We start from the raw sequence: 22685 nt of genomic DNA, 5'->3' as shown, positions 1-22685 counted from the left end.
CCCTCTGTCTGGGTCACTCTTCCCCTCATGGATGTCCAGGAGATGGTGTCCTTAGTAGTGTCTGCTCTCGTGATGCCCTCCCTTAATAACGGCCATCGGGCAGCACCAGTCAGAGTGCCGGCCCTGGCTCAGTCCATGAGTCCACAGGACCCCTGTGGAGCTGCCACCCTGTGACAGGCAGAGGAGGAAACATAGGTACCCAGGTAAAGGAGCTTTGTGGCTAGGTGGGATTGGACCTAAGCGGTCTGACTCCAGAGTCCACGGAGGTGAGCTGACTCAGCACTGACCTCTTATCTCCTGGTGCTTCCTTACCTGTGTGTACCCCACCAGGAGGGGAACTCAAAGATAGGCTGTGTTAGCTGGGCCCTCCGTGCCCAGCTCTGGGCTTGTGCTCAGAAAAGGCTTCTGTATGGAAAGATGGGAAACGCCCAGAGTCCACATCAGCTCCTCTCTGCAGTCTGCAGCTAGCTCGCGGTGGGCAGGCAGACAGGGAGAGGTACTCTGGCTCCGGGCTTGGTGGAGAAGGGCTCTTATGATCAGGGTTCCTGAGGGTAGAAAGGGTTAGTGTCTGCAGGCACGGTGTTAGCCGGGAACAGGAAGACGGAATCCTGGGTCCCTGAGCCTGAGACTGGGACCTGTGGGTAAATGGAGGCCTGGCCTGAGCTGCTTGTGGCTTCTGACTCTCCTCCGGGCTCTCCCTGACTCGGCTCCCTGCTGGTGTTTGCTAAGGGAGCAGCAGGTGGGCTTCTGGGATTCCAGACCTGGAGGTTTATCTACAATAGAGACAGGTGGACTTGAAGAGAAAAGAGAGGAGGGCAGAGAAGCAGACGAGAGTGGGGCAGGAAGCTGGAGAGCATCCTGGACGGACAGTTGTATCGCCCCCGCCCCCGCCCCCGCCCCCGCCCCCGCCCCCTTCTCCGCGAGCGCGCTCATGTCTCAGCCTGGTGCCTCTCTTGCTTGGATGCAGGGACGCAGGAGCGCTGCCAAGCTTAAGCCATCATGGTGGCTCCAGGTCCTTGGGAGTCCACCATGCCTCTGAGATCCAAGGCCACCTATTGCTAACCCCTGGGTCCTGCGGAGGAGGATCAGACAAGTTCTTCAGGGTTCAGTTACCCTAAGATGGCTGGCTCCCTGGGAAGATTAAAAACAAAAAACAAAACAGCTTTCGATCCCCAGCGGCGGCGGCAATGGAACCAGAGAGACCCTCCCTGTAGTCCTAAAATGTCTCGAAGTTTGCATGTGCTCCCCGATAGCTGTCTGACTTTTCCTTCTGTAGAAAACAGACCAGTTTTCTCCAAAACTGCAGCCAAGATGAGATTCCTGAAGCCACTTTTTCCTGGCTACGGTCCCAGAGAAGCTCCCGGGATTCTGGGGGTATCAAGGTACCTCCATGGGAGGGGTCGCAGCAGCGCGGTGCCCCCTCCCCACCAGACCCACGGGGCGTCACCTAAGCCGCCGTTGCCATGGGCCCGTGGCAGATGGCCGGGTTTAGGGTTCCCGAGCCGGTGTCGGCGCGGGATTAGGTGAATTAGGGAGCCCGCATCGCGTCCTGCGGCCAAGCTACCAGACTCTGCGCACCAGCACCATGGAGTCCCCCGGCAACCCTGCTGACCCAGGCGAGGCTCCCGCCCAGGCGCCAGGCAAATGGGCTCTGGTACGAAGCTTGAACCAAGCGCTCAAGACCTTCGCGGTCATGCCGGTGAGCCCCGGGCCGGGAGGGGAAGGCTCGCTGGCCTGGGCCTCAATTTCGGGGTCGATCAGAAGCCAAGCGGTTTGCAGGAGCTAGAGGGGCACGAGAGACTGCATCCCTAGGATGCTGCATGGGATTAGGGACTCTGGTGTCAACTTGGCCGAAGCCACACCTCTCAGGGTCTAGAGTTTTTGTCCCCTGGAAAACCAGGGATGTCATAGGGAAGGGGCAGGCTAGCTGAACTAAGTGAAGAATAGAATCCCCAACTTTTATTGGTGTCCAGCTCATGCAGCACCCCCAGACACACAGAGGGGCATCCTAGAGCCCCTTGCTCCACTACAAGCTAGTAACTGTTACAGTTCCCACTTCTAAATGCCTGTGGCAATATATTGGTTCTCCCCCACCCCACCGCCTATAAAAATGTCCCAGGGAGGTTAGGAAAATGAGTGAGGGGCCATGTTCTAATTCAGGCCCCTGTCATTCCACAGAGACCTAAGCCCTGTCCCAGAGGAGGGAAGAGGCAGGAGGGGGCTGAGAACATGTAGGTTGGCATTGATGTGATTCTGACCCCAAGCTCATAAGCAGGGCAGGCGGCAGGCACAGGTGGCATTTTTTGTGGGCTTCTGGTCTTCAGAGACACTGTATCCTCCCTTCCCAAGACTTCTAAAAGCGAAGCCTGGCACAGCTGAACGCTTCGACCAAGCCACACAGCACCAGTGGCAGAGCTGAAATTGGAACCCACCTCTCTTGACCACTGTGTTCCCTGCAGTTAAATGCCAGTTTCCTGAGAGGAATCAGGGAGAGGGAGTGTGCTGGAGACATGTGCGTAGCAGGAGGAGGCCTGAGCCTGGATCCCCCGAGCCAGGCACTTGATGAGGAAAATCTGAGACTTGGCCCAAGTTAGGCACCCCCCACTGAAGCATTTGCCATGTTACAAATGGGATCCTCACTGTAAGGTGAGGTCCCTAGAGGGGTCCCTTTCATGGCATGTTTTTGGGCAGTCTGGTGGTGTGGAGTCTGGCCACAGGAAGTGGGCATAGTGGGTTGGGACTTGGAGCCTGGTGTTATTCATGGCTTCCTTCTCCTCTCTGCCAGCCTTGCTAATGAGAGATCTGATGAAGGAGCGTACCCATGTCTGTTTCTTCTTGGGCCTTAGTGTCTTCACCTGTAAAATACAGATCCCTGTGTCCTAGCTGCCTTAGGCCTTTTTCTGGCCAGATCTTTGTCCCGCTTAGAGACTGTCTGGCCTCAGAATTCTCCCTGAAGCCTCCAACTTGGCATTTGAAATTGTGGCCTTGGGCAGAAACGGTTGTCACTACCCTCCTGGAGACAGCCTGAAGTTAGAAGAGTCTAGTCATTTCTGCTTTCTTTGTGTCCTGAGTGCCTCAGTTTCCCTCTCTGAGCCTCTATTTCTGGTGCACACAAGGTATCTTAATTTGATGATTCTGTGTTCTTTCAGTGGGAAAACTATTTTGTATGCCAGGCGCTGTGCTAAGGCCAGGAGACACCCGTGAGTCAGAGACCTGGCTCTCGGCTGTCCTAGGTCTAGGTTTCCCGTCTGTCTTTAGAGCTGGGAGTCACTCAACCAGAGACCCTAGCCTGTCTTGCTTGGGGCTATACCTGGGGGAAGAGCCCTGGACTTGGAGTTCCTAGGGTTCTGGCTGGGTGACAGCAGGGGCATTTTAACTTCTTTTGAGAAAACAGAGCTATGGAACTCGTCACAAGAGGGTATCATGAAGGCAGAAGGAACAGTTAATTTCAGAGGAACATTTAACTTTCTGGAAGGTTCTGGGACTTCCATAGAGTGGTCAACTGGCAGTTGGGCCAGTAGGCGTGAATGTTCCCTCCCTCTCTCCCTCCCTCCCTCCCTTCTGCCTGTCTTTTTCCTTCGTAGTGTGGGGATAGAGCCTGTACCCTCTGCATCCTGGGTGAGTGTTCTCCTCTGAACCACACCACTGCTTCAAGATTCTGTTCTGTGCTCACTCTCTCTACCCCTCCCCCACACCCTCACACACAGTCCCGTGCCCTCGCTCACACTCACACCACACACATGCCCACAGCCCCTCACACTCCCCTGGCTTCTCACGGAAGCTTTTTCTGAGCCAGGCTCTGGGGAGCCATGGGTGAGAGGCTGGCCCAACCCTGCTTCAGACAGTGTCGTGCTGGGCTGTGAGATCAGCAGGTGACTCCATTATCCACACAGCTGCTAGAGCGGAGCTGTCAAAACGAAACCCCAGGACTGGAGGGGGGACAGCTCAGGAGGTAAGAGCTTGTCTAGAACTCACAATGCCCTGGGTTAGAGTCCAGGGCATAAACCAGGCATTGTGTGACAGTATTATATGATAGAGAGGTCATCCTTGGTCATGTATCACATTTGAGGCCAGCCTGGACTACAGGAGACCCTGTCTCAAGAAAGAAAGTGGTAACGGTGCCATTTTCTGGGTGTGTGTGGCTCCATGTCCCTGTCATAGCTCATCTCAGGGTAGCCTGGCTTGCTCCTCCTTGGACAGCACCTTCCAATCTGTATCTGCTTTGTCCCCGAGGACAGGCAGTGCACACATACAGCCATGGCAGAGTGCAGAATCAGTGCGGCCCAGCAGGGCTGAGGAAGCCTAGGAAAAGCCCTGTTGCAGAGGTGTGGACGGGCACAGGGGTCCCAGGGCTGGAGGTGAGGTGTCCAGCAGTTGTGAATGTTGAAAAGGCAGGCACTGGGAAGCAGTGGGTAGTCCCAGTTTCCCTAGGGATGCTCAGTGCACATGACCTCTCCTGACTTCTGGACCTGATCATTTTCCTGGCGTCAAGCAGAGCCTGGGACTGACTGGCTTGTCTCTGGCATGTGCTAAGTCCACTCACACCAGCAAGCCAGGGCCCATTGTAGCTCTGACGGGAGAGGGAAGCGGAAATAACTATACATCCAAGCCCTCCCCCTTCCTGAAGGGCAAGGAAACTGAGGTCCAGGGGTCAGTGAGAAGGATCCCTGAGTCCAGGCCCTGAACTGTTCCTACCTGGCCAGGCCCATGGGTCTGCAGCGACCCAGATTACCAGGCCATTGCATTTCCAACCATGCTTGCTGTGAGCTTATATGCTGGTAGAGATACCAAGTTCTCCCTCCCTCCAGGAGAGCTTGGGAACCCTTCCCCAAGGGAACACATTTTATTAGATTAGAGCGTGTATGTTTTACCTCCAGGTTCTCCAAGGACCTTTCTGTCCTGGACCCCACCCACTTCTCTCTTGGCCTCCTTCACGTCCCCTCCTGCCCCAGGACCTTTGCATATGCGTTCCCGCTGTTCTCTCGGCAGGGCTACATTTTCCCCTCAGATCCCAGTGTGGTGGTTTTCTCCCTGGCGTGGTCCATTGGCTGCCCAGTTGGCATGGCCACTCTCCTGCCATTGCTTGCAAGTTTCCTTCTACTGCACTTACCAGCGTCCATAGGGATCCTGGGAAGAGCCTTGCTGAGCTGTTGCCATTCTAATTTCCTTAACTAGAATAGAAACTCTATATTGGTCACAGCCTCGTCTAAATCAACCAGGACTTTGTCCTCAGTAGGTGCCCTTAGTAGGTGATTGTCGAATACACCAGCTTGGAATATAGTTGGTCTCAGCTCAGATCTCTGAATCTGGGTTTTGATTCGGCTACCTGAATTAAGAGCCAGGCTTTGGACCCGATGCTGCCGAGAATGGAAATAGAAAGAACCCCTCCCCCACCACCTCCAAGCCAGGGATCAGTGTGGCCTCTTGCCCCGGGCTCCGCAGAAATGGTAGACGCCATCGCTAGGATGATTTGATGGAGCCTGCAATACTTGTCACAGCCTGGTGGTTCCCGTGTCCTGACCCTTTTAGGGTGGGATGGCCGTGACTTGGTGTTCCTGCCTCTGTCTCTAGTCTGTCAGGTGTCTGTAAGTCCATAAGTCATGGGTAGCGCAGCTTTAGACCGGCTTGGGCTGAGGTTGCCTCAGCTTCTCCTCTTCCTGGGTCTCAGTCCATCTACCTGAGGGGACCCTGGCTTACAGAAGAGGCACAGAGGACACTGTGAGCCCTAAGGCCACCACCCGAGGTTCCCAGAAAGCCAGGGCTCCCCCCTCCATCTCCTCTGGCTCAGTGGCGGTGGGCGAGAGGGCGCTGAGCTTATGGCTGCTGGCTCTCCGGACTCAGCAGCAGGATCTCCTACCTACAGGGAGACTACGTGTGGATGGACCTGAAGTCGGGCCAGGAGTTTGATGTACCCATCGGGGCCGTGGTGAAACTCTGCGACTCTGGGCAGATCCAGGTGGTGGATGACGAAGGCAACGTGAGTGACCCTCCTTCCCCCAGCCCTGCCTGGGAAGGCTACAGTGACAGATGCCTCCCCCCACACAACCCTTCCTCCTCTGCTCCAGCAAGAGTATCTTTTGCTTCCTGTTTGCACGTTTCTGAAGGCTTCCAGCCACTCTGGGACATGGGATGAAGGCTGTATGTGCTGTGTTGGGGGAGCTCCTTGGCACGGCTCTGTGGGCCTTTGGGTCAAGGTTCTCCCTTTCATGCCTCAGTTTCTTCTTCTTTCTCCCTCTTTAATAAGATGAGACCCACGTGTGGGCCTCCACGTGCAAGCACCTCAGTACAGCTGGCATCCATGTAGAAACACCGGGCTTTGCTCTGTTGGCTTGTGGGATTCACCACCCACATTGCCCTTAGGAAGTAACCTAGCAGCCCTTCACATCTCCTGGAAGGGGCCTTGGAAGTGCAGACTGGTAATGATTCAGGCTTGAGGAAGGAGGCAAAGGTCAAAAGAAAGGGCTGTAAGGAAGGGAGGTGGTCTATGTGAGGGCCCAGAAGGCAGCCGTGGGATCTTGAAGAGTAAGTCCGGAATATGTGTATGTACCTTTGCATGTGAGTGTGTGTGCATGAGTGTGCACATGTCTCTATGCGTGTTCACGTGTGTGTGTATTGGGGACATGTAGATGCAGGGCAGATCCCAAGAATGTGGTGTAGTGGAGACATTAAGGACCTGGGAAACTTCCTTGCCCTAATCAGAATTGTGTCCAGTGCTATGACTGGCTCTGGGGATAGTCTAGCTGGGATTCCTGTCTTAGTGTCCTAGTCTGGGGAGAGCCAAGAGGGAATAGTGACTTGAAGAAGGTCCTGCTGGGACAAGAGGAGCTTGTAAGCCGAGGGCAAGGAACCCTAGGACCCCACAGGGCCGCCCCTCAGAGCTCCTGGCCTAAGTGCTGTCCTTGGATTCTCACGGCACCTGTGAAAGGCTGGACAGAGGATAACTGTGACCTCATCAGGTGGCCGTGAGTCACCAAGTTCATAACCAGTGGCTCTGGGATTAGAATGAAGGATCTCTACTTCTGCATGTGTGTCTGCCACCAGCGTCTCGGCCGCAGTTACAGGACTCGGGTTGGGGGAGAGAGGCTGCACCCCAGCCTTGAGGCCAAAGTGCCCTTCCTCCCTTCTGAGGCTCCGGGAACTCGCTCCTAGGCTCCGGGAACCTGCTCTGAGGCTGAGTCCGGGGAGGCATGTGCGGGGTGGACGCGCAGCAGTCAGGCTGGCGATGCCCTTCAGATCTGAGGATGGAGACAGGGACTCTACCCGAGGGTAGAGTTTCACCCGGGTCAGGTTGCATGTCAGATGGTATCCTGTAACTCTGTGTCACTGGATCCTGAAGGTCCCCTCCCACCCTGCACACCCCGCACCACACCCGCCATGGCCCTAAGGGTAGGGACTGCTAGATGAGGGTAGGGGTGACTGGCTAGGAACATAGGATGGAGACAGGTTAGGGAAACTGAAGCCTTGGGACCTTCTTTCCTGTTTTCTTCCCCTGACACGCTAGGCCATCATCCTCCACCTCTGCCCTCTCACAGACCCAGTAGCTGAGAGTAGGGACCAGGCCAGTCACATGACTTAAACAGGCCTCAACAAGGTATTCAGAGCAGGCTCTCTGGAGAACACTTGCAGAACATGGAAGCTCTGGCCTCCTCATCTCTGTGCAATCCTCTCCTGTGCCTGTGGGGGCCCCACCTCACACAGGAGAACACCTGTCTTAGCTTAGTCCCAGCCACCTCTTTCCCAGGTGTGTCTCATGTTCAGAATTGCCCAGTGTTTCTCTGTGCCCACCCCAACCTGTCCCTCCCTCCCTCCCTCCCTCCCTCCCTCCCTCCCTCCCTTCCTCCCTCCTCCCTCCCTCCCTCCCTCCCTCCCTTCCTCCCTTCTCTGTCTTTTTTGTCTCTCTTTTCCAGTCCCTTTCAGTCCTCAGACACTGTCTTTTCCTCCGTCTCTGTTGCTCCCCACTTCACAGCCAGGTCTCCACCCCTAACCTTCTTACACTTTGGCCCCTGCTGTGGGCTATGGACCTTGACCAGAAAGCTACTGCCCTCAGCAGAGCATTCTCCCACACAGGAGGTGGAATTAATTGTTCAGCTTCTTCACCTGGCCAGGCCTTTTATGTTGATTCTGTCGCTGGGTCCCAGGCCCCACGTCTCTGTTGGGGGTTGTGACAAGGAGCCGTGTGGTCTCTGTAACCTCTTGGCTCAGGGTGCCTGACAGGTGTCTGCCTGAGTCTATCCAGGCCCCAGTGACCTGCACACCTGACAGGCCTCTCCAGGCAGGATAGCTTCCCCTCCCCCACTCCGGAGCACTATTGTCTTTGCTTTCTGTTTGTGGGTGAGGTCCTGGAGGCCCAAGAAGGTGATGTGAGGAACCTTCCCTAAGGTTGTAGAGGCTGCGTGGGCTCAGTCTGTCTCACCTTCTCACTCCATCTAGGTCACCAGCCAGGCCTGTGAAAGACACCCCTGGTGGCCCCTCACGTGCCAGGCCCACAGGGCCTGGGAAGAGCTGGTTTGGCAGGTCCCTTGGCCTTCCCTGCTCACTTCTCCCAGAAACTCTTCCTTTTCCCTTCAGGTCTCAGCTTGAATGCCACCTCCTTGATAAAGTGGATCTCAGCACCTTGCCCAGACAGTAACCATGTTGAACTGTCTAACTGACCTATTTTGGAAGGAGTTGTGGACCAAAGTGTGGGGTGAAGGACACAGAGAGTTGCCCAGAGGCCCAGGTCCCTCTGGCCCCACTCAGGGGCCAGGGACAGGCAAAGGGAAATTTCCAAATGGATCAGTTTTTCTCAGAGTGTTTGGAAGACAGGAATGTTCCGCGTGGTGCTGAAAGTGTAGACAGGCCCTTAACGTCACTGCTGGGCCCCGTGTGCGTTGGGAACAGCTGTGGGAGAGCCTGGACTGGATTAAGTTTTCCTGCTAGAGTGCCATGGAATGTTAGGGAAGCTGGAGTAGCCCTACCCTGACCCCTCTGAGCAGCCCAGGGACCTAGCTACCTCTTCACTCCTAGAGGCAGGGCCTGAGCTGCCAGAGGAGAGAAAACACAAAACAGGAGGACCAGGGCGTGGCTGCTACCATGGGTAGCCCGAGGGGCGAGATCACGTGACCAAATCTGTCAGGGGCAGCTGAGGACTGAAGCTAGATCCTTGCTCGCGCTCCGGTCTCCTGTGGGGCTGATGATAGCTAAGAACAGCTGGAGGAGAGGGACACGTGAGCGGGGTCCTGAAGGGGGTGTTACACCTGTTAGCACACCTACGGGCTCTGGGGGCTGGTCGCAGAGATGTTCCTCCCACCCCCAGAAACCGTGTTTCTTCCCGGCTCAAGGTGCTGGAGAGTCAAGGAGCTCAGGTCGAGCTCAGGTCAGAGTCTGGGGATGTGAGGTTTGTTGTTTGTTTGGTTGGTTTTGGTGTGTGTGTGTCTGTGTGTCTGTGTGTCTGTCTGTCTGTGTATCTGTGTGTGTGTGTGTGTCTGTCTGTCTGTCTGTCTGTGTATCTGTGTGTGTGTGTGTGTCTGTGTGTCTGTGTATTTGTGTGTCTGTGTGTGTTTCGAGACAGGGCTTTTCTGTGTAGCCCTACCTGTCCTGGAACTCGCTCTGTAGACCAGACTGATCTCAAACACAGAAATCTACCTGTCTCTGCCTCCTGCGTGCTAGGATTAAAGGTGTGCACCCCCTCACCGGGTTGTGAGAAGGTTCTGAATCCAACAACCCCACCTTTTGACCAGAGCAAAGAATCCAAGTCTCCTAGAATGTCCTCATCTGCCATCTGGTGGCTGCAGGGAATAGTGCAGGCAAAAGGAGGCTGGGGTAGGAAGAGAGAAACTCAGCTCTTAGGTCCGGAAAAATCTCCACTCCCACAGCCAGGAAAGACACCCTGGTGGAACCGTTACCCGTGGGCACCTCTCGCAGGCCACGCCCACAAGGCCTGGGAAGGGCTGGTTTGGCTGGCCCTGCTGTCTGGCCCTCTCACTTCTTAAAGACGCGTTCTCGGTTTGAATGCTACCTTTCTGGAGAGGTGACCTCAGCACGTTGGCAGCAATAGCCCTGCTGAGCTCTCTAAGCTTATTTTTATGTATTTGTTGACCGGAGCCTGGCTTTGAAGTCAAGCCCCTTAAATCCAGTTTCTATGCTTTTACTCCAGTCTTCAATGTTAACTGGGGGACCTGATACCCTTAATGATAACCTCAGGTGGGAGCAATGCAGTCTCTGCCTTACATGCCTGTAGCCAGATTCTTTAAGAGGAGAAGAGCTGCCTTGGTGGGTAGAGACCAGTAAAGTCCCCAGATTCAAGCCAGTCAGAGGCGAGCAGCGCCTGGGGCCCCCATCCCTCTGCACAGCCCAGGCCGGGAGCAGCAGCTGATATGAAAGACTCTGTTGCCTGCAGGAGCATTGGATTTCCCCTCAAAATGCCACGCACATCAAGCCGATGCACCCCACCTCGGTGCATGGAGTGGAGGACATGATCCGCCTGGGGGATCTCAACGAGGCGGGCATTCTGCGCAACCTGCTCATCCGCTACAGGGAGCACCTCATCTATGTGAGTACCACCCATTGCTGCTGTGCTGAGATCCAGAGGCCCAGGCTCCTCTTCCTGGGCACAGGTCTGGGGGCTCTAGGAATGGGTTCGGGACAGGAGCTTTTATATACAGGTTTACAGGCCTTGTGGGTTTGGAAGCTAGAGGCCAGGGTTGCTCAGGGACAGGCTTAGCATCTTGCCAGTTGGGGAGCCCAGGGGTTGCTGCCTGCTGTGTTTTGGTGTCATATGGGGGCTGGCCCTGAATCCTCAAGATGAGGGTGGGGCTGCCTAAGTAGCATGTGTCCTTAGGAAAGGAAAAGAAGGACCAGAGACCCTCGTTAGAACCGTCCAGTTTACCCCTCCCCGTGGAAACCTTACCAGTTCTTAGTGGAATGCAGAGAAGTGATTCCACAGAGAAAGGAAGAAATTTGGGGTCCCAGAGGCAATTTCCACAGGCAGGACGCTTGCCCTGGAGACACTTGGTGAATAGAAAGTCCCATGGTTTCATCAGAACCCAAAGCCTTTTACAATTGCTGAGGGAGCCAAAGACTCTTGTTTATTCGGGTCATATAATGATATTTATGGTATTAGAAATTAAAACAAAGTTTAAGATATTTATTCATTAAAAATGACAAGCTAGCTAGCCAGGCGGTGGTGGGGCACATCTTTAATCCCAGCACTTGGGAAGCAGAGGCAGGCAGATCTCTATGAGTTCGAAGCCAGCCTGGTTTACAAGAGCTAGTTCCAGGGCAGGACCCAAAGCTACAGAGAAACCCTGTCTCAAAAACAAAAACAAGCAAACAAAAAGATGACAAGCTATCTAGAGAGCAAAGTGGCCATACCTCACATCTGAAGTTGCAAAGGCTTGTGTCCCTCAGGACCTTCTTGGCATTACCCTTCTTCTGGGAACACCCTTCCCATTGAAGAAAGGAGTCTGGTTTTGAGTATTTTAACATGAGCTTTTATTATAAGTGTGTAGCCGCCACATGTGGAAGTGTGAGAACGACTTTGGGGGGGCTGGTTCTCTCCTTTTTGTTTTGAGGCAGGGGTTCTCTTGTTGCTCTGCTGGGCTGCATACAGCAGGCTAGCTGGCTTGTGAGTGTCCAGCCCAATCTCCTGTGGGAGTCGGAGTGTCCAGCCCATTCTCCCGTGGGAGTGCTGGGATTACAGATGTGTGTCGCTGCGGTCAACTTTTCACACGGGTTCTGTGGCTCAAACTTGGGTCAGCAGGCTTGCTCAGGGAGTGCTTTTAACTCCTGAACAATCTCACTGGCCATTATGGTACAGGCTCAACCAGATGTGTGTGCTATAAATCAGTGTTCCTTCTAGCTGATTACGATGCTACGTATCTCAGTGTTCCCACAGTGAAAAGACTGTGTGCCTGTATGTACTCAAATGGTGTACGTGTGATTACGATGCTACGTATCTCAGTGTTCCCACAGTGGAAAGACTGTGTGCCTGTATGTACTCAAATGGTGTACATGTGATTACGATGCTACGTATCTCAGTGTTCCCACAGTGGAAAGACTGTGTGTGCCTGTATGTACTCAAATGGTGTACATGTATACCCACGTATGCATGTGTACACATAAGCACACACGTGTTTGACCATGAGTACTTGCATGTTCATTATATGTGGGGCAGGCAAATATATGTGCACACATGTGCATATACCTTCACGTGTGTGCACACCTTCGTGTAAACTTTTGTTCTCTTCTCCACAGACAGTAGTTTGTCTATTCACGGTAGTCTGTCTTTCTCACCATTTTTATCCCAGGCCTTATTTTTGGTAGCGTGGCTGTCGTGGTCCCTAGCTCCTTTCCGTACTAATCCCCGGAGATAATCTCTGATGCTGACAACTGTGCCCATTCAAACTAATCACATTATCACTTAACAGACACTGCTGAGTGTGTCCTATATTCTGTTAGGCAGTGGGGAGATAAAGACCTTGAACCAGAGCCACCAAGCATCCAGGAAAATGTGTTGTAGGGAACATGTGGGGTGCAATGGTCAAAGGCATGGGGCCGAGTGCTCCAGCCTGGTTCAGCAGGATAATGCGGGGATTTGGGTCGCAGGTTCAGTGGAGGGCTTCCTCATCTGCAAGGTGAAGAATATCAGAGAGATACATACCGTGTCCTGAGCTCGTAGGAAGCAGGGATGGGTCCCAGCAGAAAACAACCTGCTTCCAACCTGGTGGAGCCCAATGTAGGCTGCAAGTGGAGGAGATGGAGCAATGTGGGGACCAGAGCCAGGCAGGGAAATGCCAGAGGGGACCAATAAGGATCTGGTAGCCTGGGCCAGGGAGCGCAGCAGAGACTGTGGGCTGGTGACAGGGAGGAGTGGAGGGTCCACCTGGGTGAAGGGCATGATGGCAGTGGAGGCTGAGCTGGGCCGGCCGAGAGCAGGGTTGGAGGGGTGCTGGCTTGGGAACCCATCACATGGTGACCTCCAGGAGGGACACTGAAGACTCTTGAGCCCATGAGGCCCTTGGGTTGCAAACTGAATGGAAAGGACCCGGAGCGGTGGTGGGAGAACAGGCTCCGTCTGCAGCTGCAGGAAGTCCGGGGACATGGTGACATCTCCACATTCCTTTCTGTCACTTCCCTTGTCAATGAATCACTCTCAGGGTGATTCTATAGTCTGGTCATTGGGTCTGAAATGGTAAATGCTATCTGTCATCTGTGGTTTCCAGAATGACTTTTCTCCGTCAGATTCCCCCTAAATGTCATGGCCTTTAGGCTGCATCTGCTGCTGGCCAGCTCCCACCTCTCACCGAAGAACGCAGGGCTCCTCGGAGCTCTGATGGTGAGGGTGTGGAGTGACTTTGGGGGTCCAGCCTCCTGCTGTGTGTTGGTGACAGGTGTCACACCCTTGTGCAAGTATTAAGAAGAGATTAAGGTGGCATGATGCCCCTGGTACCTAGCAAGAACAGTGCCTTAGTTCTTTAGTCTCTGCAGCAACCCTGGAAGTGGGTAGCAAGCCATCCCCTTTCACAGAAGAGCATACTGAGGCTGGCCACAGTGATGTTCCTTGAGGCTGACTCTCAGGCGTGGATGGGTTCCCCATCTGGAGACAGGAGTCAGCTATATTGCAGAGCTGTGTGGGATGGAGCTGTGGGATGACGGCCACCGGGTCCTGCCTGGGCTCCTGGAGACGTCTCTGTGGCTTCTTCAGCATTGACTGACTGTCTCTATCTGTTCGTTACTTTGTAGCAGACCAACTGTGGAGGGGTGGGTGAGTGTGAGGCTTGCTACCTGGGCTGGATGGTTCCTCTTGGCCTCCTGGCTTCCTTTGTTTGCCTGCTTGGGCTCCTGGCACTGAGCTGAGCTGTGAAAGTGAATCTTGGGTGCTCCTGGCTGCAGTGCTGGGAGGAGGTGGCTTAAGGGGAGGGGAATTTCTGAAACTGGGGTCTCTCGGCTTGGTCATTGCTTCTCTGCACCACCCCTGGCCTGAGCTGGGCACCACAGCTGTTTTTCCTGCCTGGACAGAGCTGCTGGGGAATGGTGGCTGATCTTGTGTAGTGCACTGAGTCCTGGAAAGGTGGCGGAGGTTGGAGAGATGGGCGTGGCTGTCACCTCCCGTGTAGACACATCTGTCTTCAGCCTGTCTGGGCTCCAGACATCAAAACATACACAGCAACAATAGGCAGGGCTTGACATTTTCTAGCGTTGGTGGGGTAGGAGGTGGGAGGAGTAACTCCCCCCTCATTGCCCCACCCTGCCCTGTGTGACAGGACCCCAGGACATAGCAGAAAGTCATGCCCATACTCTTAAACAGGAACAGAATGGACACAGCCTCTGGTCCCCAAGCTCCATCCATGGGTGCCACAGCTACCTCTGCCCTGGGGGCGCTAAAGAAAAAGTCCTTGTCCAAGCCCCAAATCCCAGCCCCTTCTGTACCACATTCCAGCCCCGGCCCTTCTGCTCTTTATGCCTTGGCCCCACTTGTGGCCTCCTTACCATCCCAATCTCCCCTCTGAACATGGTCCAGCTTTTGAATTTTGCTTTAGAAGTCTTAGGTGCAGAGATTGGGGCCAAAGGTTGGAGTCAGTATTTGAGTTGTCCCTGCTCGGTGCTTTGAATCTGAAAATACAGTATCTAATGCATCTTCATAGGGACAGTTATGTTTCATCCTTTTTACAGATTGGATGATACAACCCAGGCTTAGGGACCTCCTGCTGGCCCCTCCTCCCTTCATCAAATGTCTCTGAGCCAGACCCAAAGCCAGTCTGAGGCCCTCTTGATTCCTGCCATGTCTGTGGACTCCAGAGTCGCACAGGATAGAGATCCCCCTCCTCCCCTGCTGCCTGACAGTGTAAACTCCTGTCCCTTGCTGCTTGCAGACATACACAGGTTCCATCTTGGTAGCTGTGAACCCCTACCAGCTGCTCTCAATCTACTCGCCAGAGCACATCCGCCAGTACACCAACAAGAAGATAGGGGAGATGCCCCCTCACATCTTTGCCATTGCCGACAACTGCTACTTCAACATGAAACGCAACAGCCGGGACCAGTGCTGTATCATCAGGTGGGCGGCACAGCCCCACTCCCGGTGCAAGCCCCAGCTCTCTGCCCTCCTGTGACTATATTAGAGACTGTTCCGTGATTGGAAGGCCACGATGCTCCGCAGGAGCTGGCTGTGCCTTCTATGTCACCGTGTATAGAGTTGCCCTTACATCTTTGCTTAACATCACCTGGGCTGATGTTAGCTTTTGAGGGCAACATTGTTTCCTAAGGTTCCTGTTAAAGCTACAGTCAATTTAAATCTGTCTTCTGTTTTCTCTTGGGCTAAACAAGAGGCCAAAGTATCAGTTGAGCAGTTCCCATGGGTCATGTTTAGGACCAGTAGGGGTGGGGTGGGGCGGGGCGGAGCTCTGTGCTCCCTGAGGATCAGACCATCGACCTGTAGTGAGACACAGCAGCTAATGGGACAGCCAGTACTGAGGCCTGTCCTGCCACCCCCACCCTCTGCAGTGGGGAGTCAGGAGCAGGCAAGACCGAGAGCACAAAGCTGATCCTGCAGTTCCTGGCGGCCATCAGTGGACAGCACTCCTGGATTGAGCAGCAGGTGCTGGAGGCCACTCCCATCCTGGAAGGTAGGGCCAGGCTTTGAGGGTGAGTCCGGCGCTGGTACTGGGGTCCCTCCAGTCTCACCTGTACTCTCTATCACTCTGCAGCATTTGGGAATGCCAAGACCATCCGCAACGACAACTCCAGCCGCTTTGGCAAGTATGTTGACATCCACTTTAACAAGCGTGGTGCCATCGAGGGTGCCAAAATCGAGCAGTACCTGCTGGAGAAATCACGAGTCTGCCGCCAGGTGAGCCCTGTCTTCTAGGGTGGGTAGTCTCTGCCTTGGGTAGGTGGGCTCCCCTGTCCACATGGTCTGAGCCAGCCTTTACCATGCTGCCCTTCCATCTGCTTCCCAAAGTGTCTAAAGTCCCCTGTGGAATCCCTGCCCTTGTGTTTTCTCTGGTCCCAATATGCGTGTCCATCTCCAGGCCCCTGACGAGAGGAACTACCACGTGTTCTACTGCATGCTGGAGGGTATGAATGAGGAGCAGAAGAAGAAGCTGGGCCTAGGCCAGGCTGCTGACTACAACTACTTGGCCATGGTGAGTCCCCAGGTGACACCTGGGGTAGACACCTGTCTGTCATGTAGACAAGACCAGATTCACCTGTGTGACTCTGTCCCAGCCTTGGGACACTTTAAGGTTTGTTTGTACTTAAAGTGCCCACCTCAGTTGGGCACATGTCCCTAGTGACTTCTTACCACAGACACTTTTCTCGTGGTTAACATGGGACGTGGGGACACAACACACAGGAGCCATAGATCTAAGTGCATGGATCTGCTCCCACCTGTAGGCTGGGCCTTCTAAAATTGTGGGAGCTGGTTACTGGGGCCTGTACCCCTGTAGCAAAATTACATACATGAAGGACAGTTATGTAAATAATTTTATGGTCGGGGGGGGGGTCATCACAACATAAGGAACTGTATTAAAGTGTCACAGCATTAAGAAGGTTGAGAACTCTAGGGGCTGGGCACACAGTGGCGAGGTTGAGAATTCTACGTTACCTCCTTGGAGAGAGTCTGCCCAGGATTTAAAGGTTTTGAGGTGCTATGGGTAACTAGCTGAATGGCACACTCTGACACACACACACACACACACACACACACACACACACGCCAGGGAGCAGGCTGTGTCTATAGTTCTCTGTGATTCACACGTGGTTACAATTAATGGGAGTTCCCCGAAGAGCGGGCACCCTGGGGCTGTGTGGAGCCTGGTGTGCTTTGAGCTGTGATGGAAGTGGCTGATGGAGCAGACCTGGTGTCAGCGCCCAGTTCTTACTCACAGCAGGGTGCCCTGGAGAAGCCCACAGGAGTGGTCTAGATATCCTGGCAGCGTTGCCCACCTGGCCTCCCCGACATCCTCCCGTCCTCCTCTTTTATGCCCCTCCCCAGGGTAACTGCATCACCTGTGAGGGCCGGGTGGACAGTCAGGAGTACGCCAACATCCGCTCAGCCATGAAGGTCCTCATGTTCACGGACACGGAGAACTGGGAGATCTCGAAGCTTCTGGCTGCCATCCTACACATGGGCAACCTGCAGTATGAGGGTGAGACCCCACGGTGCCCTGCGCCACAGTGACACACCCCACTCAGCCTGGCACCTGGCTTCTGGGTGCTAGCAGCGCTGTCTGTCATGGCGGTATCATCTGAGATGCAGGCTGGGAGGGATGCCAACCTGATGTCAGCCTCAGGGGTGGTACACTGTGTGGCAGTCTGACCACAGAGGTGAGGTGTTCGGAGCTGACTGGGACCCTTTAAGATCCTTTCCCCATTTGGTTTCTTAAGGTGAGGTGTCCCCAAGAGAGGGTATATCTTTGGGTTCATGCTATGGTGTGAATGACCAAACAGCAGTCTGTAAGGGGTAAGACAAAGCAGAGCATGCACACTTATTTGGCACCACTGTATCCTAGAGTGGGAAGTGGTCATTTGGAAGAAGGCACGGGTTCCATTCTGCCTTCTCACTGGTGCCCAGCATGGGTCCTGGCAGAGTAGAGGACTCTGGGAGGTTCATGCAGTGATGAATGTTCCAAGAGCTAAAACAGTCCCAGGCTAATACTACTCTCAGGGTGCCCACCATGAGAACACATCATGAGAATATTAATCAGATGTACATTGGCCACACTGACGGTGCTCTCTGGGGACAGGGCAGGTCCCAGAGAATAGACATGGCCGCCTGCTCCTCCTCAGAGTCTCCCTGCCCCTGTTCCTCCCTTCCTGACACTGTGTCCCTTTCTGCTGGCAGCCCGGACATTTGAAAACTTGGATGCCTGTGAGGTCCTCTTCTCCCCGTCACTAGCCACAGCTGCTTCTCTGCTCGAGGTCAGTGCTAGCCTTTCTTTCTTTCTCTCTCTCTCTCTCTCTCTCTCTCTCTCTGAGGTCAGTTTCTGACTCAGTCAGCTGAGCGGGGAATTGGCTGTGGTGCCCTCGGGCAGGAAAGTTCTGTTCAGTCAGGGGGCAGCTGTGTGTGGTCCTGGGCTTCTGTCACTACAATGGTGGCCTGGGCCAGGGCCCTGCAATACCTGGGAAGAAATGGGGAAGGGAGCCAACTGGGATGAAAGACAGTCAGGGTGGGGCTGGGCCGACACCTGGGCGCTTGCTCTAGGTGAACCCCCCGGACCTGATGAGCTGTCTCACCAGCCGCACCCTCATCACCCGTGGGGAGACAGTGTCCACCCCCCTCAGCAGGGAGCAGGCGCTGGACGTGCGGGATGCCTTTGTCAAGGTGGGTGAGTGGAGTGACCCTGTTCTCTCTGCCCCTCAGGAGTTTGAGGTGTTTCCAAGCTGGCCCTTGCTTCGGCAGCCCCTGGGCTAGGGTGCAGCTGGAATCTCTGACTCTCTAGTGCCCAAGTTCCCTCTGTTGTCTTCTGAGCCCAAAGGCCAGGCATTGCACAGAAGTTGGCTCTGCGCTCTGCAGGGACGCCCCCAGGCTCGCTTTGATCAACTGTCCTCAGCTAGGACCAGACCCCTTAGGTCTTGTGAGGTCTGGCTGGATGGAAGATTCCAGCCCTCATGTTGTATACCCATGTGCTTGCCAATCACAAAGTCCCCAGTCTGTGCCAGCCCTGTGCTGGACTCTGGACCTTCAAGGTATTCAGAGGATGGGGATACACACAAGTGAAGTCGCTGGACCCCAAAGTGACCCCTTTCAGGGTCGGGGAAGCTTTAAGGCAGCAAATGAATTCCTGAGTCAGGAGTGTATGTGAGGTAGCAGGGACGGCCCAGTGAAGACTTGGGGGCACTAATAGCATGGGTAAGGCTGGAACCAGGATCCAAAGGGTCTAGAAAAGACTGCCTCCCGGAAGGGTCTGTCTTATCCCACAGTTGATGGATACCTTTCAGGGCATCTACGGACGTCTCTTTGTGTGGATTGTGGACAAGATCAATGCTGCCATCTACAAACCTCCCTCCCAGGAAGTGAAGAACTCTCGCCGGTCCATCGGCCTCCTGGACATCTTCGGGTTTGAGAACTTCGCTGTGAACAGGTAGTGTGGGGGACCCCACACCTGGGAAATGCCATGCCTCTGCATTTAGGCTCACTCACCCACTTCCAAGAGCACCCCAGGCTTGAGAAACCTAACTTTTGTCATCCTGGAGATCCCTTTCATGGCCAGCCCCAGCTCAGGTAAGGCTAGCCCAGCTGGATACTGAAGAAGCTCACGCTGTCCTGGGTACTTGGGAGGTGTCTCTGGTCTCTGAGCTTATGGCCACAGTCACTTCAATTCTTGCAATGCAAGATGTCACAGCATCTCCCAGCCTACCACACTGAGTAAGAGAGTTGAGGCTGCCACTCAGTTGCGCTGACATCAGGGCTTGTCAACTTCGGCCTCTCGTTGATTCTATCATCTCCCTATGATCCACCTTCCCAGTGTTCTGACTCTTTCCCCTTATTGGTGGGCCCTAGGTGGGTCCTGGTCACTCAAGGAAAGAGCCCTGAGCCTAGCTCTAGCCAACCTCTCTCCTCTGATGCTCGGTGACCTTGGGCATGTCCTTTGCCCTTGCCAGTCCCCAGAGTCTTCTGCATAGGGGGTTGAATTTGACATGCCCACCCCAGTCCACCCAATGGGAGCTTTGTGCCTGAGGTCACACGGTAGAGACAGGGCCGGGTCTCGGTGACAGGAAGACCACATGTCCCTGCCCTCTGCCCTTCGTAGCTTTGAGCAGCTCTGCATTAACTTTGCCAACGAGCACCTGCAGCAGTTCTTCGTGCGGCACGTGTTCAAGCTGGAGCAGGAGGAGTACGACCTGGAGAGCATCGACTGGATGCACATTGAGTTCACTGACAACCAGGATGCGCTGGACATGATCGCCAACCGGCCGATGAACGTCATCTCCCTCATCGACGAGGAGAGCAAGTTCCCCAAGGTGGGCATGCCAACCCTCAGTTTCCCCATCTGCAACCCGGGACAAGCAACGTGAGCTTGCTCAGGTGCCTCGTGCTGGTTCCAGGGTGTTGACGCAGTGAGCAGGGGTTGCCTGCGCTCTACTGGGTCCTGGGTCCTGGGTCCTGGGCTAAACCATGGAGATCTAAGTTCACAGCTGGTTCAGCATAGATGGTCATGATGGGTTATGATGGGAACATAGGATTGCCCTTGGGGAAAGTCATTGAGATTAGAGTCTTGCTATTGGCCATGCTGGCCTTGAACTCCTCGGTTCTGGATATCCTCCAGCCTTAGCCGTCCAAGGATTTGCATCATGGGAACTAGCTGGCATAGACTGGGATGTGCATTCAGTGATGAGCGGTTCCAGGTCACCCACTTCACAGAAGGGCGTTGAGGCTCGGAGAACCTGTTGAGGGGATGGCAGGGGCAGCTGCTGAGAAAGATGGGAGGACGTAAGCAGGCGCCACTGGACGGCAGCATTTTGGCAGTGGCTCCTCTACTCCCTCAGGGCACGGATGCTACCATGCTGCATAAGCTGAATTCGCAACACAGGCTCAACGCCAACTATGTACCACCCAAGAACAGCCACGACACCCAGTTTGGGATCAACCACTTTGCGGGCATTGTCTATTACGAGACTCAAGGTATGGGTGTGTGTGTGTGTGTGTGTGTGTGTGTGTGTGTCCGTCTTTCTGCCTGTGCCTCACCCGTCCCTCTCCCTAGGCTAGGAGTGAGACCACATGGCACAGAGATCAGAGGGGACAGAAGGGGCTACAGGAAGCATGCCATCCAGTGCTTTGCTTTTTGCTTTATTTTGGGAAAAAAAAAAAAAAAGACAAGATCTCACTATGGAGCCCCAGCTGGCCTGGAACTCACTGTGTAGACCAGGCTGATGTGGAGCACAGAGATCCACTTGCCCCTGCCTCCTGAATTCTGGGCTTGTTTTTGTTTTCTTATGATACTGGGGGGGTCAAAGCTATGCTATTCAAGTACTCCACCCCTGAGCTACGTCCCCAGTACTTCAGATGTTGATTAAAACACACACACACACACACACACACACACACACACACACACAATTGTGGCAAAAGCATCCACAATGCAAATTCACCCCTGTACCTAACACTCTAATTCAGTGCCACGACACAGATTTACAACACTGAGAATCTTCACCACCGCCCTTTCCAGAGCTTTCCATGATTCCACCCAGAGGTCAGTCCACCCTCAGTTACCCCATCCTTCACCACCTGGCCCAACACCTCCATTCTCCCTTCTGTTGCTATGATCCCGCCACCTAGGTACCTCATGTAAACGGAGCCACACCATCTGTCTCTTAGAGTCTGGCTTACATGGCTGATTACAGTTCCGTCCGGGTGTATCTACATTGTGACATGGGTCAATTTCGTTCGTTTCCATGGCTGACTACTATTCTGCCACGTGATATACCATACTGTGTTGTTCTTCGTGTGCTGATGGGAACATGGGTGGTGCTGTGGGTGTGGGGTCTATGTGAGTTCCTGCTCACAGGAGGGGCTCTGTGCTCTTTTGTGCAATGGGGGAAACTCAGGCTCCAAAGGGAACTAAACTGTTCTTCTATGACCTGATATAGCCTAACAGCACTGGACATCATCTTCCCCCTCCCAACCCATCCCAAGGGCATGCAGCTGGCTCACTTAAAGCTGACAGTCAGTAGTTAAATGCTCTTCCAGAGGAACTGAGCTCAAGTTAGGTGGTTCACAATTGCCTGTGGCTCCAGCTCTAAGGGATCCAATGCTCTCTGTGCTACCCACCCTCACATGTCATAGACATACAGAAGGATAAATCTTGCTGGGTATGGTGTTGAACTCAGAAGGGAGTAGAGTAGAAAGAGTAGAGACAGGGGGATCTCTGTGAGTTCTGAACTAGCCAGATCCACAGTCTGTCTTAAAAGCAAATCTTTAAAAAATGCTCTCGTGAGCATTGGTGGTGCACGCCTTTAATCCCTGCACTTGGGGGGCAGAGGCAGGTGGATCTCTGTGAGTTTGAGGCCAGCCTGGTTTACAGAGTGAGTTCTAGGACAACCAGGGCTATACAGAGGAACCCTGTCTTAAAAAATGAAAGAGAGAGAGAGAGAGAGAGAGAGAGAGAGAGAGAGAGAGAGAGAGAGAGAGACTGGAAATTAAGTAGGGGTGAAAACCCAGCTCACCCTGCCTGCAGTCCTGCAATCTCTGCAGCTTTGAAGCTTTCCTGCAGAGTCTTGCTTCCACCCTGGTGTGAAAGGCCAGCCCCAAGTTGGCATTCACTGTGGGTGTAATACTGACATCCTGTCCATTGTCCTGAAGGGTTCCCACCCAGGGCCCAAAGCCCCCTGACATTCAGAGCAATCTAGGGCCATGTGGCAGGCTCCCTTATGAACTGGTTCAGAAATCAGTGGGCATATACATGGTTCTACCTTTCTCCTCCCAGACAGGGACACCAAAATCTTGAAAGGGACCTTCATGTCACACGAGGTGGGCATAGCTCTAATAAGAGATCCTGCCATTGTAAAACTTACCCTTCCATCGCCATGACACCAGGCCCAGGATCTGCCCTAAGAGGTGGCCCAAGTCCTGTACCTGACAGTGTTTTCACCCCTCAGGCATTTCTAGCCTGTGGGTACCTCATCTTCTGTACTGCTCTAGTTCTTCTATCTCCGAGAATGGCAGTGCCCTCTGGGTGTGGGGAGCCTCCCTGGGTTGGCACTAG

The 22685-nt window shown here is 54.1% G+C and overlaps 1 protein-coding gene across 6 annotated transcripts in view; it reads left to right on the top strand.

Annotated features, from left to right (window-relative positions):
• The first annotated feature begins 5866 nt into the window (after positions 1-5866).
• The window catches only part of LOC121458868 (unconventional myosin-VIIa), a 53629-nt gene continuing 36810 nt past the window's right edge, over positions 5867-22685 (top strand). For 5 of the 6 annotated variants that reach the window (XM_041668199.1, XM_041668198.1, XM_041668196.1 and 2 more), the window contains exons 1-12: positions 5867-5977; positions 10379-10531; positions 14853-15037; positions 15484-15605; positions 15687-15829; positions 16011-16124; positions 16976-17129; positions 17825-17901; positions 18185-18304; positions 18922-19064; positions 19734-19944; positions 20470-20605. In XM_041668199.1, the coding sequence (XP_041524133.1) occupies positions 5879-5977; positions 10379-10531; positions 14853-15037; positions 15484-15605; positions 15687-15829; positions 16011-16124; positions 16976-17129; positions 17825-17901; positions 18185-18304; positions 18922-19064; positions 19734-19944; positions 20470-20605 (1657 nt within the window). In that variant the 5' untranslated portion in view covers positions 5867-5878. Of the gene's footprint in view, positions 5978-10378; positions 10532-13725; positions 13741-14852; positions 15038-15483; positions 15606-15686; positions 15830-16010; positions 16125-16975; positions 17130-17824; positions 17902-18184; positions 18305-18921; positions 19065-19733; positions 19945-20469; positions 20606-22685 lie in introns of all 6 variants that reach the window. The other variant, XM_041668194.1, reaches the window with a different exon arrangement.

This window comes from Microtus oregoni, unplaced genomic scaffold, assembly GCF_018167655.1.
Source record: "Microtus oregoni isolate MIOR12 unplaced genomic scaffold, Mior012 000018F_ref0000195, whole genome shotgun sequence".
NCBI lineage: Eukaryota > Metazoa > Chordata > Mammalia > Rodentia > Cricetidae > Microtus > Microtus oregoni.
The sequence above is the reverse complement of the archived record's forward strand: the minus strand, read 5'-3'. Positions and strand labels throughout refer to the sequence as shown.